The sequence below is a fragment of the Hypomesus nipponensis genome, chromosome 25 (genome assembly GCF_054491055.1).
Source record: "Hypomesus nipponensis isolate SF chromosome 25, ASM5449105v1, whole genome shotgun sequence".
In the NCBI taxonomy this organism is placed as follows: Eukaryota; Metazoa; Chordata; class Actinopteri; order Osmeriformes; family Osmeridae; genus Hypomesus; species Hypomesus nipponensis.
Window position 1 is genome coordinate 1827209 of NC_140385.1, and position 20292 is coordinate 1847500.

The 20292-nt window shown below is 50.5% G+C and overlaps 3 protein-coding genes across 5 annotated transcripts in view; all 3 read right to left on the bottom strand.

Moving 5' to 3' along the window:
• Positions 1 to 4685: 4685 nt before the first annotated feature.
• On the bottom strand, positions 4686 to 9936 carry snx15 (sorting nexin 15). The gene is made up of 7 exons (XM_084691602.1): positions 9709 to 9936; positions 8967 to 9120; positions 7301 to 7416; positions 6892 to 7165; positions 6587 to 6760; positions 6270 to 6467; positions 4686 to 5151 (listed from the first exon to the last, which is right to left on the bottom strand). The coding sequence occupies exons 1-7, from the start codon at positions 9805 to 9807 to the stop codon at positions 5045 to 5047; spliced, it is 1122 nt and encodes a 373-aa protein (XP_084547728.1). The 5' UTR covers positions 9808 to 9936; the 3' UTR covers positions 4686 to 5044.
• Positions 9937 to 10743: 807 nt separating this feature from the next.
• LOC146221665 (tripartite motif-containing protein 16-like) lies at positions 10744 to 15149 on the bottom strand. The gene is made up of 6 exons (XM_084691809.1): positions 14452 to 15149; positions 13577 to 13672; positions 13134 to 13367; positions 12685 to 12844; positions 11794 to 11844; positions 10744 to 11652 (listed from the first exon to the last, which is right to left on the bottom strand). Exons 1-6 carry the CDS (start codon positions 15049 to 15051, stop codon positions 11120 to 11122), a joined length of 1674 nt encoding a protein of 557 aa, XP_084547935.1. The 5' UTR covers positions 15052 to 15149; the 3' UTR covers positions 10744 to 11119.
• A 5020-nt stretch (positions 15150 to 20169) lies between these two features.
• LOC146221666 (dachshund homolog 2-like) overlaps positions 20170 to 20292 on the bottom strand; it is a 23958-nt gene continuing 23835 nt past the window's right edge. For all 3 annotated transcript variants that reach the window (XM_084691445.1, XM_084691444.1, XM_084691443.1), the window contains one exon: positions 20170 to 20292. This exon is cut by the window's right edge and continues 34 nt beyond it. The gene's annotated coding sequence lies outside the window, so the exon portion shown is untranslated.

Consider the following 20292-nt stretch of genomic DNA (forward strand, 5'->3'; position numbering starts at 1 on the left):
GTTTTTTTTCTCTCTTTCTCTCTTTCACACACACACACGCACGCACACACACACACATCTCTCACACACTCGAGTCGCGTCGATGAAAGCCAAACATTAACGCTTTTATCTCAATGTAGGAATGTTGAAGGCTACTTATTGTCAACAAAGCACATTATTGATCGGTCGAAGAGAGTTTAGATTGCTGGTGTTACATTAAAGAGATCTGTGTGCGTATCAATCCCTTCCTTTCTCCTGCCCGCGTACTCGTTTAGTTATCATGATTATGGTTAAATCTCAATTTATTTATTTTACGTTTTATGATTAAAGGAGTGCAAGAATGACTGGAAAATCTCTTTGCTTGTTCTGCTTCCCAGAGCACAAAGGAGACCAACAGGCCTAAATGGAGTTTAAAAACCAACAACCAGTCCGCTCAGACCTCGGTCTCGTCTCTCCTTCATCCTCGTCAACGTTACCGCATACCACCAAAAGTAAAATACCTTTCCCTCCTCTTTCAATTGACCTCCCTCCCTCCCTCCCTCCCTCCCTCCCTCCCTCCCTCCCTCCCTCCCTCCCTCCCTCCCTCCCTCCCTCCCTCCCTCTATTTATCTTTGTCTCTCTCCACCACACTCTTTATCACCAGATATCTGCTTTTATTTACAACATCGTTTCCATAACAACTATGAGCTGATGGGTTGTACTGACTCTCACAGAGGTCTTTTACTGAGAGAGAGGGGGAGGGAGAGACAGGAGGGAGAGAATGAGAGGAGAGAGAGAGGGGGAGAGAGAGGGTGTACAGTAATGTAGGCATGTTGAGTGATGCTGACATAGATCATCGTCTCTGAAAACACACACCTGCATGTGCACACTCATTCACACCCCCCCCCCCCACACACACACACACACCCCTGTATATATAACAGTCAGTTAGTTTCAAGGGATCATAGAACAGGTGGGGCTGAAAAGATTTGTTGGAGTGTGTCTGTGTATGTGTTTAACTGTGTGTGTGTTTACAGTAACTGTGTGTGTGTGTGTGTGTTTGTAGGTGATGCATAAGTGGAAACACACATTTTCACCTGGGCACATGAGGAGTGTGTACTTGGTGTGTGAGTGTGTGTGAGTGTGTGTGAGTGTTACTTGGCCCAGCATCAAAGTGCTAGTGGGGACTGATTATCCCAGAGATCCTGCATCAGTAGTTACCCCTGAGACAGAGAGGGAGGAGGGAGAGAGAGGGAGAGAGAGAGAGGGATGAAGGGAGAGAGGGAGGAGGGAGAGAGAGGGAGAGAGAGAGAGGGATGAAGGGAGAGAGGCAGGAGGGAGAGAGAGGGATGAAGGGAGAGAGGGGGAGGAGGGAGAGAGGGGGAGAGGGGGAGAGAGAGAGAGGGATGAAGGGAGAGAGGGGGAGAGAGAGAGAGAGGGAGGAGGGAGATGAAGGGAGAGAGGGGGAGAGAGAGAGAGGGATGAAGGGAGAGAGGGAGAGAGAGGGATGAAGGGAGAGAGGGGGAGAGAGAGAGGGATGAAGGGAGAGAGGGGGAGGGAAAGAGAGGGATGAAGGGAGAGAGGGGGAGGGAGAGAGAGGGATGAAGGGAGAGAGGGGGAGGAGGGAGAGAGGGGGAGAGGGGGAGAGAGAGAGAGGGATGAAGGGAGAGAGGGGGAGAGAGAGAGAGAGGGAGGAGGGAGATGAAGGGAGAGAGGGGGAGAGAGAGAGAGGGATGAAGGGAGAGAGGGAGAGAGAGGGATGAAGGGAGAGAGGGGGAGAGAGAGAGGGATGAAGGGAGAGAGGGGGAGGGAAAGAGAGGGATGAAGGGAGAGAGGGGGAGGGAGAGAGAGGGATGAAGGGAGAGAGGGGGAGAGAGAGAGGGAGGAGGGAGAGAGGGGGAGAGAGAGAGAGGGATGAAGGGAGAGAGGGGGAGAGAGAGAGAGGGATGAAGGGAGAGAGGGGGAGGAGGGAGAGAGGGGGAGAGAGAGAGAGGGATGAAGGGAGAGAGGGGGAGAGAGAGAGAGGGAGGAGGGAGAGAGGGGGATGAAGGGAGAGAGGGGGAGAGAGAGAGAGGGATGGAAAGATGAAGAGAGATAGAGTTGCAGCTAAAGGGATAGAGGGAGAAAGAAAGAGAAACCGGGAGAGATAGAGGGATGGATAGATGGAGGGAGAGAGATGGAGGGAGAGAGAGATGGAGGGAGAGAGAGATGGAGGAAGAGAGATGGAGGAAGAGAGATGGAGGGAGAGAGAGAGGGAGATGGAGGGAGAGAGCAGCAGGGGACTGATATGAAAGATCAATGGATGGTATAAAGTGTTCGTCTATTGATTGTCTGAGTGAGGGGGAGGGGAGAGGGGATGGTAGAGAGAGAGGGATGAGAGGAGAAGGGGAGAGGAGAAAGGGACAGTCAGAGAGATATGGCGGGGTGGTGGAGAGGAGTGGTAGTGGGATGGGTGGAGGAAGGGAGAGAGGAACACAGAGACAAGGGAGAGAGAGAAGGGAGAGAGGGGAGAGAGAGAGAGGGAGAAGGGAGAGAGAGAGAGGGGGGAGAGAGAAGAGAGAGTACTCCAACAGCCAAAGGCAAGGTGAAGAGGGATAGAGGCAAGGGGGAGGGGTAGAGAGGGAGGGGGGTGGGGTAGCACAAGAGGGAGGGAGAGATATAGATAGAGACAGAGAGAGAGATAGAGAGAGACAGAGAGAGAGAGATAGAGAGAGATAGAGACAGAGAGATAGAGAGAGAGATAGAGAGGAGGTGGCAGCAAAAGAGGAAGTTAAGAGAATGAAAACAGAGGATGTGCGTGTGTGTGTTCATGGCCTCGTCTCATCCAGGTCAGTGTCATATGGAGTGGTCCAGGGCAAGCAGGGTATTCATGTGTGTGTTGTTAGGGGACATGTGCATAGTGTGCACGTGTGTGTGTGTACGTGTGTGTACGTGTGTGTGCTTTTGTGTTCTCGACCCAATGAATCTGTGTCACTAATGATTTTGTATGTGTTTGTAAGTGCATGCATGGGTTTCAATGTGTGTATAGTGTGCATTGTGTGTGTGAGTTAATGCATGTGTGTGTGTGTGTGTGTGTGTGTGTGTGAAGCAGCTGTACTTCTCTTACCTGAGCAAACAGCTTCTCTATCCTCTGACCTGCTGATCCACTCACACACTGAGGTGAGCCCCCACGCACACACACACACACACACACCTGGACACACACACACACTTGTGGTTTACACACATGCATCCATCCAAGCTTATGTTACTGAAAGTAGTGTGATGTTGCACACAAAAGGTTTGCATCAAATGTATGCATAAACAAACAACTGTCTCTCTCTCATACACACACACACACACACACACTCCCTGGAACACTCAGCATGCTATTATCCTCTCAGGGTGGAGGGTTTTTATGGTGTAATTGCTTTGGACAGTGAGGAGAGAGAGATGGAGAAGGATAGAGAGAGGGAGGGAGGGATGGAGAGGGATGGAGAGAGAGGGATGGAGAGAGGGATAGAGAGAGGGATGGAGAGAGGGAGGGAGAGGGATGGAGAAAGGGATGGAGAGGGGGATGAGAGAGGGATGAGAGAGGGATGAGAGAGGGAGGGAGGGAGCAGAGAGAGCCCTGACACTCTCAGCATGCTAATGTTTTGATGTTCTACCTCTCTCTCAATTATTCCTCCCTCTTTCCATCTCTTTGTCTTGCCATCTCTCCCTCCCTCCCCCCATTTCACAGGTGCAACATAGAAAGGGGAGAGAAAGGGAGGATGAGAGGGGACACAAAGAGATGGATGAAGGGATGAGAACTCTCTCCCTCTCTCCCCCTGCACCTCTCCTCTTCAGTCTCCCCTCATCTCACAGAACAAGGAGAGAGAGAGAGGGGGGAGAGAGAGGAGAGGGAGAATGTGAGGGGGAGAGACAGAGGGAGAATGAGAGGAGAAAGAATGAGAGGGGGGAGAGAGATAGAGAGAAAAAGAGAGGAGAGGGGGAGAGAGAAAGAGAGGGGGAGAGAAAGGAAAATGGAGGGTCTGGTGGTTTTCCGTTCCTAAACAAAAGATAATCTCTGTTTATCCGTCTAATCACTCTCTTTTCTCCTCTCATCCATCCGTTTTGTAACATTTTCCATCTCTCTCTCCATCCATCCAGCGTTCTCTCTCTCTCGGTCTCTCCCTCCATCCAGCGCTCTCTCTCTCTCTCTCTCCATCCAGCCCTCTCTCACTCCCTCCATCCAGCGCTCTCTCTCTCTCCATCCAGCCCTCTCTCTCTCTCTCTCCCTCCATCCAGCACTCTCTCTCTCTCCATCCAGCCCTCTCTCTCTTCATCCAGCCCTCTCTCTCTCTCTCTCTCTCTCCATCCAGCCCTCTCTCTCTCTCCATCCAGCCCTCTCTCTCTTCATCCAGCCCTCTCTCTCTCTCTCTCTCTCTCTCTCCATCCAGCCCTCTCTCTCTCTTCATCCAGCCCTCCCTCCCTCTCTCTCTCTCCCTGTCTAGGGGTAAAGGACTTCTCTCTGTCCCTGCTCCATCCCTCATTCCTTCTTAAGGAGGGAGATGGAAGGAAGGTTTGCTAGGTACATGACCTCCCATTCCTGTCAGTTGTTGCAGGTTTGTCTAATTCTCTCCTGTATCAATGACCAATCACCTGACCAATCACAGCGCTTGTATGCAGTAGGCCTGACACCTCCCCCTGGTGGTGCAGCTTTGACACTGCGGTCAGAAGGAGAAAGGATCAACACCACACAATGATTTAACAGTACCATTCAAACGTATTTACAAAACAGTCCACAAATAGTTGTGTTCTAGACCCACACAGACAGGGACAGAAATCCACATTTACAGTTCAAATATGGTAAAATATCACTTAAATCATTCAGTACCAAAGGTAAATTGTTCATTAAGGCTGAATCCAATTAAAAAGATTCAAATGATTCAAACAGTTGACTTTCACATTCAAATCTAAGACTTCCAAGACTCCAAAGTCTTAGAAAACCTGTTTTCAACCTATCTCACTCTGTGCTAGTATGGTGTTTTTGTGTGAGAATTGTTCAACTGTCTAACTGTGTGTGTTGACATGTCCTGTGTGTGTGTGTGTGTGTGTGTGAGGACTACGTGTGTGTGTGTGGGGGGTGCAGAGAGAGCAGTGTCTCGGCATGTTGAAGGTACTGAGCCGTCCTCCTCTTCACACTCTCTCTGCGCTGAGGGTCAAGCTCTCCTGGGGGGGAGAGAGAGAGAGAGAGAGAGAGAGAGAGAGAGAGAGGGATAGAGAGAGATAGAGAGAGGGATAGAGAGAGAGAGAGAGGGATAGAGAGAGATAGAGAGAGGGATAGAGAGAGAGGGATAGAGAGAGATAGAGAGAGAGGGATAGAGAGAGAGAGAGGGATAGAGAGAGATAGAGAGAGAGGGAGAGAGAGAGAGAGAGAGAGAGAGAGGGATAGAGAGAGATAGAGAGAGAGGGATAGAGAGAGAGAGAGGGATAGAGAGGGATAGAGAGAGAGAGAGAGAGAGAGAGAGAGAGAGAGAGAGAGAGAGAGGAAGAGAGAGAGAGAGAGAGAGAGAGAGAGGGATAGAGAGAGATAGAGAGGGAGAGAGAGAGAGAGAGAGAGAGAGAGAGAGAGGGATAGAGAGAGAGATAGAGAGAGAGGGATAGAGAGAGAGAGAGGGATAGAGAGGGATAGAGAGAGAGAGAGAGAGAGGAAGAGAGAGAGAGAGAGAGAAAGAGAAAGGGTCATGCTCCAACTCTTGTTTTCATGTAACATCAGAACAGCAGCTTCTCTTTAATCTAAATATACCACTGTTTCCACTGGACTCTCACTCACTCCTCTGTTCCCATTCCTCCCACTCTCGCTCTCTTCATCTCTCTGCCTCCCTCCATCCCCACACTCGTTTGGCAAGAGTGTTAAGAGCTCTCTCCATCTCTCTCTTTCTCCCTCATCCCTCTCCTTCTCTCCCCCACTCCTCTCCTCTTTTTCTCTCGATGCCCTTCCCTCCCTCCCCACCTCCCTCCCCCCTCGCTCCCTCGCTCCCTCCCCCCTCCCCCCTCCCATCCTCCCCCCTCCCTCCCTCCCCTCCTCCCTCCCTCCCTCCCTCCCTCCCTCCCTCCCTCCCTCCCTCCCTCCCCTCCCCCCTCCCCTCCTCCCTCCCTCCCTCCCTCCCCCCTCCCTCCCTCCTTCTCTCCCTCCTTGTCTCCCTCCTTGTCTCCCTCCCTCCCTCTCCCTCCCTCCCTCCCTCCCTCCTCTCCCTCCCTCCCCCCCCCTCCCTCCCCTCCCCCCTCCTCTCCCTCCCTCCCTCCCTCCCTCCCCTCCTCTCCCTCCCCTCCTCTCCCTCCCTCACCCTGGGCTCCAGTGATCAGGATGTCCACAGCGCTCCTGTATCTCAGTATGGCAGGGCTGTACTCCCCCTCCTTCTCCATCTCCATCGCTGCCGTCAGCTCATTGGCCGCCTGGCTTAAATATCCCGCCTCCCCGACCTCAGGATTGGTCAGCGGCAGCGACAGCAGCTCTGAGTTGCGGTTGGTCGAGCGTGTCTGTTCTGGATGGGAGAAAGAAGAACCAGGAAATAATAAAGAATAACTAAACACGTGATTGGGTGTCCTGAAGATGTGTTTGGATGTGATTGGACCCTGAGAGGTTTAAGGGGAGGGGCCTGACCTTCTTTGGCGCAGGGGTCAAATATGGCGAGGTCGTTGTCTGACAGAGGGGGCGGGACTTCCTCTGGGGGCGGGACTTCCTCCCCCTCCAGTACAGAGTCAAACAGCGAATCAAACTCCTCCTGGGAGTGCAGCGATTGGTCCGTTTGGACCCGAGATGGCTTGGGGGAGGAGACTGGGGAGAGATGTTGTTTGTTCTAAATCACTTTGTTTTCCAGAGTGTGAGTGTATCGGTGTGTGTTTGTGTATCGATGCGTGTGTGTGTGTACATCAGTGTGTGTGTGTGTCAGTGTCTGTGTGTTTCACCTCTCCAGTCCTGTTCCGTGTCACTAAGCAGCTCTGTCTGGTCTCCTGCTGGACTCCCCATCTCCCTGTAGGCCTCAAGTGCCTCCTCAGGCTCGCCTAGCTCCGGGTCCAGGCCCAGGCCCAGGTCCTGGGGCTGCAGGGGGGCCTCTCTCCCCTCCTCCTCCTCCGCGGGGAGGCAGTCTGAGTTGCGTCTCTTGGGCAGGGGGATGAGAGGGGGAGGGAGGGGGGAGGAGGAGAGAGGGGTGGGGTCCAGAGGCCTTATCACTTCTCCACCCTGGGAGAAAGAGGGAGGGAGGAGATCAAATGAGATGCAGATTGGATTACAATATCTTCTTTTGTGTATGGTGTTAGGGTATGTGTGTGTGAGAGTGTGTGTGTGTGTGTGTGTGAGAGTGTGTGTGTGTGTCACCCTGAAGAAGTCTTTGAGCTGGGGGCTGTTGTACAGAGCAGGGATGTTGGTGCAGAACAGCAACATGTCCTCCGCTGCCTTCCTCCTCTCCTCCACCACCGCCTCCTCAAACCTGCCTGGGGGAGGTGAGGGGGCAGGGGGGGAGGGAGAGAGGAGGGGCAGGGAGAGAGGAGGGGGCAGGGAGAGAGGAGGGGCAGGGAGAGAGGAGGGGCAGGGAGAGAGGAGGGGGCAGGGAGAGAGGAGGGGCAGGGAGAGAGGAGGGGCAGGGAGAGAGGAGGGGCAGGGAGAGAGGAGGGGCAGGGAGAGAGGAGGGGCAGGGAGAGAGGAGGGGCAGGGAGAGGGGGGGGGGCAGGGAGAGAGGAGGGGGGAGGGAGAGAGGAGGGGCAGGGAGAGAGGAGGGGCAGGGAGAGAGGAGGGGCAGGGAGAGGGGGGGGAGGGAGAGGGGGGGGAGGGAGAGAGGAGGGGCAGGGAGAGAGGAGGGGCAGGGAGAAGGGGGGGGCAGGGAGAGAGGAGGGGCAGGGAGAGAGGAGGGGCAGGGAGAGGGGGGGGCAGGGAGAGAGGAGGGGCAGGGAGAGAGGAGGGGCAGGGAGAGAGGAGGGGCAGGGAGAGAGGAGGGGCAGGGAGAGAGGAGGGGCAAGGAGAGAGGAGGGGCAGGGAGAGAGGAGGGGCAGGGAGAGAGGAGGGGCAGGGAGAGAGGAGGGGCAGGGAGAGAGGAGGGGCAGGGAGAGAGGAGGGGCAGGGAGAGGGGGGAGGGAGGGGGAGGGAGAGAGGAGGGGCAGGGAGAGAGGAGGGGCAGGGAGAGGGGGGGGGCAGGGAGAGAGGAGGGGCAGGGAGAGAGGAGGGGCAGGGAGAGGGGGGGGCAGGGAGAGAGGAGGGGCAGGGAGAGAGGAGGGGCAGGGAGAGAGGAGGGGCAGGGAGAGAGGAGGGGCAGGGAGAGGGGGGAGGGAGAGAGGAGGGGCAGGGAGAGGGGGGGGCAGGAGAGAGGAGGGGGACAGGGAGAGAGGAGGGGGGACAGGGAGAGAGGAGGGGGGACAGGGAGAGAGGAGGGGGGACAGGGAGAGAGGAGGAGGGGACAGGGAGAGAGGAGGGGGGACAGGGAGAGAGGAGGGGGGACAGGGAGAGAGGAGGGGGGACAGGGAGAGAGGAGGAGGGGACAGGGAGAGAGTAGGGGGGGACAGGGAGAGATAGGGGGGCAGGGAGAGAGGAGGGGGGACAGGGAGAGAGGAGGGGGACAGGGAGAGATAGGGGGGCAAGGAGAGAGGAGGGGGACAGGGAGAGAGGAGGGGGGACAGGGAGAGATAGGGGGGCAGGGAGAGAGGAGGGGGACAGGGAGAGATAGGGGGGCAAGGAGAGAGGAGGGGGGACAGGGAGAGAGGAGGGGGACAGGGAGACAGGAAGAGATGGGGGGACAGGGAGAGAGGAGGGGGACAGGGAGAGAGGAGGGGGACAGGGAGAGATAGGGGGGACAGGGAGAGAGGAGGGGGACAGGGAGAGAAGGGTGAGGATAAAGGAGCAGAATGAGAGAAAGAAGTCAAGTCTATCATTTCCATCACGTGTGTGTTAGCAACCTTCAAGTGTGTGTTTTTGCAATGTTATTAGTTATTACTATTGGATAGGCGGGCCAAACCAAACAGCTGAGGGGGGAGAAGGGGGAGATGGGTCGTACCAAACAGCTGAGCGGGGGGGAAGGGGGGGAACTCGTCCCTCCTGAACAGGTTCCTGTGAGTGTAGGACAGGTCACCATGAAGCTTCTTCAGCTCAGAGAACCTCCTCCACACCTGCACCTCCTTCACTTCCTCTGGGTGGAGCCTGGAGACAAACTGAGACAGGGGGGGGGGGGGAGAGGAGGACAGGAGGAGGAGGAGGAGTAGAGGAGGAGGTGGGAGAGGAGGGGAGGAGGGGGAGGAGAGGAGGAGAGGAGGGATGGGAGGAGGAGAGAGATGTTGTTTTTAGATTTTTGTGCATGTGTGTGTGTGTGTGTGGGGGGGGGGGGGTTGACAAAAAGAGAGTGTGTGTGTTTGTATGTGTATGTGTGTGTGTGTGTGTACATAAACAAGTAGCTCAGTCCCTTGCGCCATGGGGGTTACGAGGATCACGGAACGAATCACGAGTTTCATGACGTCTCCACGTACAACACACAATGCCACAAAGAACTCGTTGTTATATATAGTATTTAAACTGCATACTACCATAGCTACTGCTGCGTACTAAACTTAAGTATTCACACCGTCCTAACACGCTAGGGATTGTGACAGCATCGACAGCGACTCCATGACAGAAAGACAACTACCATGACAACGGATATAATCGAAATCAATTTGATTATCATGTCGTGCCTCCTAGCTGGCTGTCAGTGACCGACAAGGCATGAACACTTATCGAAGTTAGCTGGCGAGCTAGCAGCGTACCCGTGCGGTCACTTTGTACTCTGTGTGTCCCTTCTCGTGCGTCCGCGGTTCGGTCACGGTGAAAAAACGGTAGTACTCCTCTTTCGGCCTCCGAGACATAGCCGTAGAGATTTCAAAGTATAACGTTTCAGAGGTACGGGGGCAGCAGAATTGTCAACCGGTCGTTCTGTTTAGGTTCCTGATCAACGTGCGCTGTTTCTTCCTGGTTGGTGACGCGGTCGTGCGCAGTGACGTTCACCACGCCCCTCTCGTGATGTCCCTCCTGTCCTCCCCAAAATGAAATTATATCAAAATATTTGTTCGTAAATATACAACCAGATATTTTGAGGTTTTCTATATATATTTTATTTATTTCTGCTCCATTAAATGTGAAAGTATGATACCTTAACTTACTGGATTTAATTTTGAAGTTTGGAATCGTTGTGCGTTGTAGTTACACTGAAATCAGAATTAACTGGCGATTTTGTGGGGTTCATAGAATTTTTTTTACATGAGACATTGTATTCATTTAGCAGACCTTTTTATATTCAAAGCGATGTAGAAATATTACATCTAGAAAGTACACAAGATCAAGGATCAGAAGTGCAGAGTTCTACAGTAGTTCGGTGGTCAGAGTCAAGAAACGTTCAGTATTTACGAATATAAACTATCATCATCAAAACATGTCTGTCTAAAAATGCCAGCTGGTTGGCTAATTCCACTCTGTCCAGAAATGAGGTTTCCAGAGAAATCGATCGAGTCGAGTTAACCTGTGATCGCACTGCCCTCTAGTGGTGAAAGTGCAACATTGCATTGAGAGATGGAGGATGAGATGGAAATAGAGAGAAAGATGGAGAGATGAAGAGATAGAGGGATGAAGAGAGGGAGAAAGAGATGGAAATAGAGAGAAAGATGGAGAGATGAAGAGATAGAGGGATGAAGAGAGGGAGAAAGAGATGGAGAGAAAGAGATGGATATAGAGAGAGAGAGACTAAAGACAATAGATGTGTTAGAAGCACAAATCTGTCTTGTACAGTGTAAATAATGAGAGATGTCTTTCAGCTTCACATATCTTTATTCAGCTGTTCAGGTCCATTATAACCACCAGCAGGAGTTCAAAGTAGCAGAGAGACAACTATGAACTGATCACTTAAACAACAGCAGTTATAAACACTTCCATCTCAATAGTGAGTAGCACATGTACCCAAACATTACAACACATCGTTAGTTAAAACTCTATTTACTGAGTAGCAGGACAGGAAGTAGACAGTGATTTCTATTGTCCAGTAGAGCCAAGACTAAATGATCAGATACAATCATCAAGGTGAAAGAGCAGGAATTAAACAACAAAAGATCAATGTTTATAAACCAACTAAAACAATGACAGGGTTCTGTATGATGGTATGAAGGTATCACTCCTCTACAAGACCCTCTACCACAGCTTCATAATCTCTGCACTGTCACCATAGTTACCATAGCAACAAAGCCCAGGGTAGAGTGTCTGGGTGAAGGTGGTCTGGACTCTGTGGAGGAGGGTCACTGTGTCAGAGACGACACTGTAGAAGGACAGAGTACCTGCCTTGTGATCCAGGTACACTCCTACTCTGGAGGACCGAGGGCCTGATACTGCAGTACTAACACTGTTATGTATGAATGTGTAACCACCACTAGAGCACTGCAACTTCCAGGACTTGTTATTGTAACCAAAGAAATAAGAGTTAAGGTCTGTTCTGCTGATGTCTTTATTTGACACTGCCATGTGAACATATTTACCCCTCCACTCCACCTCCCAGTAACAGCGTCCAGACAGAGCCTCTCTACACAGCACCTGCCTGAACCTGGTGAACCTCTCTGGATGGTCAGGATATGGCTTCTGCTGCTTTAGACGTGTCACCTTCCTGTTCTCCTCAGACAGAGAGAGGTTTCTATGTGCTGTGTTTGGGTCCAGAGTGAGCTGACAGGAATCTGGGAGCAGAGCAGAGACCAGATCAGAGTTAATAACACGTCCATTCATGTGTCCCCATGTTAAAGCTGCTGTTGTTCTGGATCAGATTCATCATTCAACACGTGTCAGTGGAGAGAGACCTGGACACTTCAGAGACTCACATGATAAGAGGTCTGCTCTGGTCTTGGACTCTAGAGGCAGGAACACATCCACTGTGGAGACACACACACACACACACACATTTATATACACACACAAACACACACATTTATATATACACACACACACACACTTTCAGGGGTTTTAGGCACGGGCACCATGAAGAGAGGGGCGGCATGTTCCACATTCATGCGTTTGGCGCCCTCTGCTGGCTTAAAAAAGTAGTGCGTTTGCGGTATCAAAACCATTGTCACTTGTTTCGCGCGGCTGGGCGGCGGGGGGGCACTGCACACACAGACACACATTTATATATACACACATGCATTTATATATACACAAACGCATATATTTATATACACACAGACATATTTACACACACACCAATGGCCCCACACACAACAAGCACACACATTTATATACACACAACCCCCGACCCACACCAACACACAAACACCCACACACACACCCACATACACACAAACACCCACATACAAACACACAGACAGACAACAAGCACAGACGGTTCCTGACCTCTTCTAGGCTGACCAACAGGCCCACTCAGTACAGATCAGATTAAGCAGATTCATGGCATCTCTAGTAAGATCATGGTCAGCCCAGGTCAGCCTGTTTACGTTAAGTATTTGGGGGGTCCTCCTTTCTGCTGATAGGCTTAGCACCAGTAATCAGTATAAAAGGCCTACATCTTTAATGTCTCCGACATACACACTGAAAAACACGCAAACACTCACAGACAGTACAACACACACGTACACTACCTTACCAGGTTGATCCAAACATGTGCTTATGTGACAGGTGTCTGTCCTATCACATGATGTTTGTCCATGAGGCTTAATGTGCTGTTCCTCCAGACCTGCTGTGTTTAACCAGCTCACCTGTGGTGGAGATGTTGGACCACTCTCTCTGGATCAGCTCCTCTAGTTTGTCTCTCAGCTCAGAGACCTCCTCAGTCACATGTTTGAAGTACTGAAGAGGAGGAACAGAGATGCTGGGGACATCTGAAGATGCACTGGTACTGGAGAGAGACTGGTACTTCTGGAGACAGGGAGGGAGGGGGGGGAGGGGAGAGAGCGTGTTGGAGAGAGCATGTGGGAGAGAGAGGGAGGAGAGAGAGGGGGGAGATAAAGAAAGAGGGAGGGAAAAGGGATATATGTTGAGACAGACAGGAAATTACACACAAACATAGACAAACACGACCATGCACAAAATGACACAAAGTAACACACACACACACACACTTTTCACAGGTTGAGCAGAGATCCTACATAGATGATCAGACAGTGAGCGTAGCTTCAGATCTGAGCTGCCAGGGTAGTCTAGTTACCTGGAGGAAGTGGATGTTGTCCTCTGTGTGTGAGAGCTTCTCCAGCTCAGCGTCTCTCCTCCTCAGCTCAGCTATCTCCTGCTCCAGTCTCTCCAGCAGTCCTTCAGCCTGACTCACTGCTGCCCCCTGCTGGGCTCTGATCAGATCCTTCACCTCAGAGCGCCTTCTCTCAATGGAGCGGATCAGCTCAGTGAAGATCCTCTCACTGTCCTCCGCTGCTGCCTGGCCAGAGAGCTGGAGAGAGGGAGGGGGGAGAAAGGGGAGAGAAGGAAAGAGGAGAGGGAGTAAGAGGGAGCAGAGAGAGAAAGAAAGGGAAAGAGAGACAGAAATAATTCCAGATGTCCCTCCAGTGACAGCAGTCTTCCTGAATGTCGAGAGTCCACCTGTCCTATCCAGGTATCTCCCAGTAGCACAGCTCCAGTAGTGGAGATCCTGATGCTGACCTTGAAAGACTCCACAGCCTGTTGGAGCTCCTTCAGCTCCTTCTCTCTCTGCTGGACTCTCTGCTGGACTTCCTGCTGACTCAGGACCAGCTTGTCCTGGAGAACAACACACATGACCACAACACAGTAGGAGTTACAGTACAGGACTCTGGTGGAGAGGACCTCTGTCAGAACACACTGAACACCGACACTGAACACAGCTGCTAAACATGTCCAGTACAGCCATTAGCTACATAGCTGAATGTGGTCTGTCTCGTTCTTGTTTATCACAAGAGAATGTAGCTTTGTGTGAGGGGCGGAGAGATTTCTGAGCAGTTTTGGTACAGAGGCAGAATACTAATGTTAGCTTGCTAGCTTAGCTAACTTAACACTTGGAGCTAGCTTACCTTTATACTGCCTTTCTAATCACGATAAACGTTTGACTGGCTCCAGTCGCCTCAGTAAGTGTTGTGTTGTAGTATTTACACGCTGTTGTGTTTTCTACCGGACGCAGTTTAGCCCATAAACGTTTTGTGGTTTAGCGTTAACGCTAAGTAACGAAAGTTTGTCCGACTTCTCCCAGACAGACATCTTCACCCGTCTCCACTTTCAGTCTGGAGTGAAGGGGGGCGGGGGGGTGACAGCCTTTCAAAGCTCCACGTTAGAAATGGGTCTATTATTGGTGGCAGTTTTATTGTAACACTTTTTATATAAAACTTTTATATGAAATCCGAATAATATTAATAACTTGGACAATGCACATGTAATTCAGTGATATTCCCGCAGTCGTGGTCTTAAAATATTGTAGCGGTCCGGAGTTTCCGAGTTCGAGCAAAGACCGACTAAATATGCGGTTGATTCTGAGTCTGAGATTACTATAACAGTTCTGGACTTACCTGTTTCTCCTTCCTCTCAGTTTTGGCTGACACCGTGTCATGGCCTCTATGTTCTTCCATGGTACACAGCATGCAGACACACTGCTGGTCTGTCCGACAGAAGACCTCCAGCAGCTTGTCATGACTGGAGCAGATCATCTCCTGCAGTCCAGACGTGGCTTCCACCAGCTTGTGATTCTTCATCTTAGGAATCTGGTAGTGGGGCTGGAGGTGAGTCTGGCAGTAGGACAACAAACACATCAGACAGGACTTGAGGGCTCTCTGCTTCCTGGGCCCAGTGCAGAGGTCACAGGTCACCTCTCCTGGCCCAGCTGGACTGGTCAGCTCAGAGGGGGCGGCCTGGGCTCCTCCTGTCTCCTTCAGCTTCTCCACCACCTCAGCCAGCATGTAGTTCCTCTTCAGAGCAGGTCTCAGAGTGAAGCTCTGTCTGCACTGGGGGCAGCGGTAGACTCCCTTCTGCTCATCCTGGTCCCAGTAGCCCTCGATACAGCTGCTACAGTAGCTGTGACCACAGTGGAGGGTGACAGGATCCTTTAAGAGGTCAAGACAGACGGAACAGCAGAACTGGTCCTGGTCCAGCACAACTCCCTGCTGGGCCATGCTGGAGTGGTAGTGACGGTCGCTCTCTCTCACACACAAACACAGGTGGAGAGAGACAGAGGGAGCGAGAGAAAGAGAGACAAGTTTCGTTTCTTCAGAATAAAAACTGTTGTGGGAGGAGGGAGTGATTTCCTGGTTCTGTCAGAGGGTGGAGTTTAGCTGGGGGTGGAGAGACATATAGACAAACAAACAGACAGAGAGAGAGAGAGGGTAAGACACTTCCTGCTTCTAACCAGCCTGTCTCCTCTGCTCCCAGTCATCTCCCACTGAACCCAAGCACACTCAGTCCTCTCTCTGTCTGAGGAGAAGAGATATGTCTCTTTCTCTCTGCAATCTCTCTCTCTCCCTTACTCTCTGTCTCACACAAGTAGTTTTTATCTTTCTCCACTCTCTCTCCACTCTCTCTCTCTCTCTCTCTCTCTCTCTCTCTCTCACATACTCACTCTCTCTCGCCCTCTCTCTCCCTCTCTCCCTTCTCTCCACCCCCCTAAACTCCACCCTCTGACAGAACCAGGAAATCCCTCCCTCTTCCCACAACTAAAGTCTAAAAGCCCCAAACAGGAACACTGTTGTACTGCGCATGTGTGTGTTTATGTGAACATCTATACCTGTGTGTGTGTATCTCATCGTTTCCCTCTCTCTCCTTCTCTCCCTTCGTTTATGTTTCTTTCCATCTTAACATCTCCTCTCCTGTGGTTGTGTGTGTCTGGTTGGTGACCATCTTGTTGTCGTGGAGACACCTGGACACCTGCTTCACCTGGAACACGGCACCATGCTGGGAGTCTGTCCCTGCACCTCACATCACTAACCTTTTCTGCTGCTTTCTGCAGGTACAGCAGCTGTCCTTATAGCGTACGTACTGCTGCATGCAGTACAACATGTATACAACTGGAACACACCACCTCATCATAACACGGCACCTTGACCTTTGACCCTCTCACTCACGTAGGTGAGTTGTTGTGTTGTTGATCTTAGTATCTCACGCTGCTATTGGTTGAATCACGTCAAGGTAACAATCAAAGGTCTTGAAATAAAATAGAATCTGACCACTAGATGGCGCCCTTGTTTCATTACTTCCTTGTCGTTCCACCAAAGCAGTCATGATTAATGATAAATGTTGTGATTTAACCCAGGGGATAAAGGGAGTATGCAGTGCAGACTGTTAGAACTCAGCCTAGGAATCAGGAGTTCTCACTTGTCTCCTCTCCTTGTCTCTCAGACCACTTCCTCAAAGCTCATTGGTGCAGCAAGTCAGAGGGGCGGACCATTGTAGCCTTTCGTCCAATGTGCTTTGAGGGGGAGAGATGGAGAGATGGAAAGGGGGAGAGATGGTGAGATGGAGACACACACACCTGTTATTCTAGCCACGACTGTAGGAATGTGAGTGTTGCAGAGAGATAATTCCAGTGGAAGGTTGTTTGTGGTTATATGTGTGTGAGCGTTTGTGTGTCTGCCATAATAACATGAAGATTGAAACAGTAAAAATATCAATATTTCTGCTCAGTCCATCTCTCCACCCAAAGATTAGAGACGCATCGCTGACAAGGAGAGAGGAGTCAAGGAAGCAAGACGCGAAAGTAAGGAAACTTACTGTGAGGTGACATGCAGATTGGTGCCCCTCTGCAAAACTAAGCCAACTACTAGACCCATCAGCTGCACTTAACTGAACACACACACACACATACGCACAACACATACATGCAGACACACACACACAGACATGTGTGCGTGCATGTGTAGGTGTGTGTATATATGTGTTGCGTTGTGCGTGTGTGTACATTTGTGTGTGTGTGATCTCGTATTTGCGCTGAGATATTGGAGCTTTCTGTCACTTTCACCTCCACAAACAGACAGATGAATAATTCACTAAACAAACAGGATCTTCACCAAACACTAGAAAACGCTGTCCGACACACACACACACACACACGCACACACACACACACCTTATCACGTTAGCAAGAGCAGGAGTTTGCTCCTTGTAGACAGTGGAAATGGAGAAAGCGATGCGTCTCTAATCTTTGGGTGGAGAGACGGACTGAGCAGAAATATTGATCTTTTTACTGTTTCAATCTTCATGTTATTATGGCAGACACACAAACGCTCACACACATATAACCACAAACAACCTTCCACTGGAATTATCTCTCTGCAACACTCACATTCCTACAGTCGTGGCTAGAATAACAGGTGTGTGTGTCTCCATCTCACCATCTCTCCATCTCTCCCCCTTTCCATCTCTCCATCTCTCCCTCTCTCCCCCCTCTTTCCAAGGGCTATCAGGCTCCTGAATGGACATTGATATGGACATTGATATACTTCTCACTAGTCACTTTACACACTGTCACTTTCAGCTACTGGTTGCACTATTAGCAATATTGCACTAATTGTACTTCACTTGTCTTAGGTAAGTAATAGTATAGGCTTATAAGGTTAGGATAGGTAATTGTGTGTATTGAGGTTTAGTATACTGTATTGTATATTGTATAATATTTTGTATATTTAGGATGTTTATTATATTTTAGCTTATCATAGATGTAATCTATGTTCTGTGTACTTATATGTTATGTTATGCCAGGTTGCTTTGTGTTGTCTTGTCCTAAAAATGTCAGTGCCCAGTTTGACCTTTTGTTGTTCTGTGCATCTGACAATAAAAGTCTTAAACTGGAACATCTCTCCTTCCCTGTCTCTCCATCCTCTCCTCTCTCCTTGTCTCCTTCTCTCCTCTTCTCTCCTCCTCTCACCCCAACTCTCTATACCCTCCACTCCACTCCTCTCCCCTCCTCTTCTCTCTTTCTCTCCCCTCCTCTACCATCCTCTTCTCTCCAACGTTCACCCCCCTCTCTCCTCTCCCTTCCACATCAAAGTGCCTCATTGAGCAAGAGAGATGAGAGAGGGGGAGAGAGACAGAGACATAGAGAGAGGGAGAGAGATAGAGATAGAGAGAGCTTCAAAAGCTTTGCCGACTTGATCTCCAGTACTTTGTGGAGGATATCTATACACACACACAATGTGTCAATGTACATCAATGTGTGTTTATGTGTGTATTCCTGTGTTTTGGTTTGTATATGCGTGCATACATAAACTGTATATGTGTGTGTGTTTGTGTGTAGCAGGTGATTCACATCACTGCCTCCAATCCATCAAGTCAAACAGACGAGTGACAAGAACACAAACAACCCCCTGTTCCTTCACACACACACACAGGCACACACACACACACACACAAAAACACACACACACACACACAGGTATGGAGTACTCATGGGCACTTACAGGGAGGAATCCAGACTCTTCATTTCCCTCATAAACCTTTAATGAAGAGTAATGATAGTGGGTTTATAGCCTGCTACCTGTTTAATCCTCTACCACACATATGAAGACTCCATTCCCACTCCTCTCCTCTCTCTCTCTCCTCTCCTCTCTCTCTCTCTCTCTCTCTCTCTCTCTCTCTCTCTCTCTCTCTCTCTCTCTCTCTCTCTCTCTCTCTCTCTCTCTCTCTCTCTCTCTCTCTCTCTCTCTCTCTCTCTCTCTCTCTCTCTCTCTCTCTCTCTCTCTCTCTCTCTCTCTCTCTCTCTCTCTCTCTCTCTCTCTCTCTCTCTCTCTCTCTCTCTCCTCTCCTTCTCCTCTCTCCTCTTGTTCTCCTCTTGTTCTCCTCTCATCTCTCCATCATTCTCAAGTGGAACAACAGGAAGGTGAAGTGCATGGAGCATGTCAAGATTAACAAAACAAACTGTCCTTTTCTCTGTGGAAATATAGAGATGGAGAGAGAGAGAGCAGAGATGGAGAAAGAGAGATGGAGAGAGAGAGCAGAGATGGAGAGAGAGAGAGCAGAGATGGAGAGAGGGAGAGAGAGAGCAGAGATGGAGAGAGAGAGAGAGAGAGAGCAGAGATGGAGAGAGAGTTGGATAGAGAGAGCAGAGATGGAGTGATGAAAGAAAATAAAGGCTCATTACAGTTAGGAGGAGAGGAGTCTCACTTCATTAACCTCAGAACTTTGCATAAATATACTCTGGAACACAGTGTGTGTATGTGTGTGTGACAGAGAGAGAGAAAGAGAGAGTGTGCCTGTGAGAGTGTGTGTGTGTGAGAAAGAGTGTGTGTGTGTGTGAGACAGAGCAACACAGAAACAGCTGAGGTATAGTAACTGTGTATTGTCTTGTACTTCACCTACAGTAACAGAGAAAAGCAACATGTCTACTGTATCAAGCTGCTCTGCTCGGATCAACAAAGAAATCAACCAAATAAACAACACAACAGTCTTCACTCTGATAGGCTGGGTTCAGGGGTCAGGGGTCGAGGGTCAATGGTAGGTCACACAAAGAGATGGAGCAAGGGAAAGCGAGATGGAAAAAGAGATTGGAGGGAGAAGGATGGAGGGATGGAAAGAGAAGAGATTTATTACAAACATAAAAAGATTATTTCTGTCATCATAGGGGAAACAAAGAACAGAAACAAACAGTCCGTCTTGTCCTTTTTTAACTGCAATTCATCCTTCAATTCATCCTTTCATTTCTTATACTTCTTTCTCCGTCCCTCGCTCTATTTCCAGGATTTTCTAATAGGCTGATGACCATCCAATCAGAGGACCAATCGCATGGAGCTCGTTCTATCATGTTACAGGCCATGATGCTGTTCACTGTGATCATCCAGTCATATTTGAGGAAAGGTAAAGGCGTCTTAAGTAATCATCCAATAACTTTTGAGAACATTGTTCAGGTTTCTGGTATACAGTGGACAGGAGAGAGAGAGAGAGAGAGAGATAGAGGAGGGGGAGAGAGAGAGAGAGAGGGGGGGAGAGAGAGAGAGAGAGAGAGAGAGATAGAGGAGGGGGAGAGAGAGAGAGAGGGGGGGGGGAGAGAGAGAGAGAGGGAGAGAGAGAGATAGAGGAGGGGGAGAGAGAGAGAGAGAGGGGGGGGAGAGAGAGAGAGAGGGGAGAGAGAGAGATAGAGGAGGGGGAGAGAGAGAGGGGGGGGGGAGAGAGAGAGAGAGAGGGGGGGGAGAGAAAAAGGGGAGAGAGAGAGAGAAAGAGAGAAAGACAGGGGGAGATAGAGGAGGGGGAGAGAGAGAGAGAGAGAGAGAGAGAGAGAGAGAGAGAGAGAGAGAGAGAGAGAGGAGAGAGAAAGAGAGAGACAGAGGAGGGAGAGAGAGGAGAGAGAGGGAGAGAAAGGGGTGGGTTATTGGTGTGTCCAGGTGAAGTTGTCTTAGCAACAAGCTGGTGGTCCGTGGGGCGGTCACTGG